Source organism: Lepidothrix coronata, unplaced genomic scaffold (genome assembly GCF_001604755.1).
Source record: "Lepidothrix coronata isolate B3197 unplaced genomic scaffold, Lepidothrix_coronata-1.0 Scaffold395, whole genome shotgun sequence".
Lineage (NCBI taxonomy): Eukaryota > Metazoa > Chordata > Aves > Passeriformes > Pipridae > Lepidothrix > Lepidothrix coronata.
The window spans coordinates 67,821-69,181 of NW_016690575.1; the positions used below are offsets into that span (position 1 = coordinate 67,821).

General features: G+C 51.7%; 1 protein-coding gene across 1 annotated transcript; it reads left to right on the forward strand.

The window, feature by feature from the left end:
* Positions 1–6: 6 nt before the first annotated feature.
* On the forward strand, positions 7–745 carry LOC108509725 (olfactory receptor 14C36-like). Its single transcript, XM_017839285.1, has one exon. The coding sequence runs from the start codon at positions 14–16 to the stop codon at positions 743–745; it is 732 nt and encodes a 243-aa protein (XP_017694774.1). The 5' UTR covers positions 7–13.
* The last annotated feature ends 616 nt before the right edge of the window (positions 746–1,361 follow it).

Genomic DNA, 1,361 nt, shown 5'->3' on the forward strand with positions numbered 1-1,361 from the left:
TGTCCCCAAAGCCATGCACAATTCCCTCTGGAACACCACAACCATCTCCTACATGGGATGTGCTGCACAGCTCTTTTTCTTTACCTTTTTTATGTCAGCAGAGGTTTCCCTCCTCACCATCATGTGCTATGACCGCTACGTTGCCATCTGCAAACCCCTGCACTACGGGACCCTCCTGGGCAGCAGAGCTTGTGCCCACATGGCAGCAGCTGCCTGGGGCACTGTGTTTCTCTATTCCCTGCTGCACACAACCAATACATTTTCCCTGCCCCTGTGCCAGAGCAATGCCCTGGGCCAGTTCTTCTGTGAAATCCCACACGTCCTCAAGCTCTCCTGCTCACACTCCAAACTCAGGGAAGTTTGGCTTCTTGTGGTTAGTTGCTGCTTAGGGTTTGGTTGTTTCATTTTCATTGTGTTCTCCTATGTGCAGATCTTCAGGGCTGTGCTGAGGATCCCCTCTCAGCAGGGACGGCACAAAGCCTTTTCCACGTGCCTCCCTCACTTGGCCGTGGTCTCCCTGTTCCTCAGCACTGGCATGTTTTCCCACTTGAAGCCCCTCTCCATCTCCTCCCAATCCCTGGACCTGTCCCTGTCAGTTCTGTACTCGGTGGTTCCTCCAGCACTGAACCCCCTCATCTACAGCCTGAGGAACCAGGAGCTCAAGGACTCTCTGAGGAAACTGATGGCTGGATTTAGAGGCAATAATAAAGTGTGTCATTTCTTCTGCAGAGCAGGTAGAAGGTAACTACAGTCTGAGTTTTTTTTCTCCTATTTATTCTATTTTTTTGTTGATGCATTTTCTTGTTCCTTTTCTACATTTATAAATGTTGTCAAAAAATCAGTGGCATTGCTCATAAATTTCTACATTAATACCTACCATCCTTCTCTAATCCAAAGGCTTTTAAAAGGCTTGTTCTCTGTACATTTGAGTAGAATAAAGTACCCCGCCTTGATTCGTGCATCCAAGATGCTTCCTCAGCCCTTCTCTGAAGCTGCAGGGGCAGTGTCTGTGTGCAGAGCTGCAGGGAAGAGACTCCCAGCACAGCAGCACAGCCAGGGACAAGGGCACTTGCTCTTTCCACATCTGCTCTTTCCAACTCCACACTGTCCTTCTCAGCCCTGCTGTGGGTGCAAGGCCTGAGTGCTCTGGCAGCTTGGGCACAGTCCTGCTGAATGTCCGTGCTGGGATCACAGGCAGGGACAGGCCCTGGGCACTGCTGGCACAGAGCTGGGCTCCAGCCCAGCACTTCCATCAGCCAAGGGCATCTCCTGAGGGCAGGGCAGGAAGGCTTGGCTCTTCCTCCACAGTCCCTGTCAGCAATGTGCTCCAGGAATGCCCTGGCAAAGCAAATGCCAGAGCC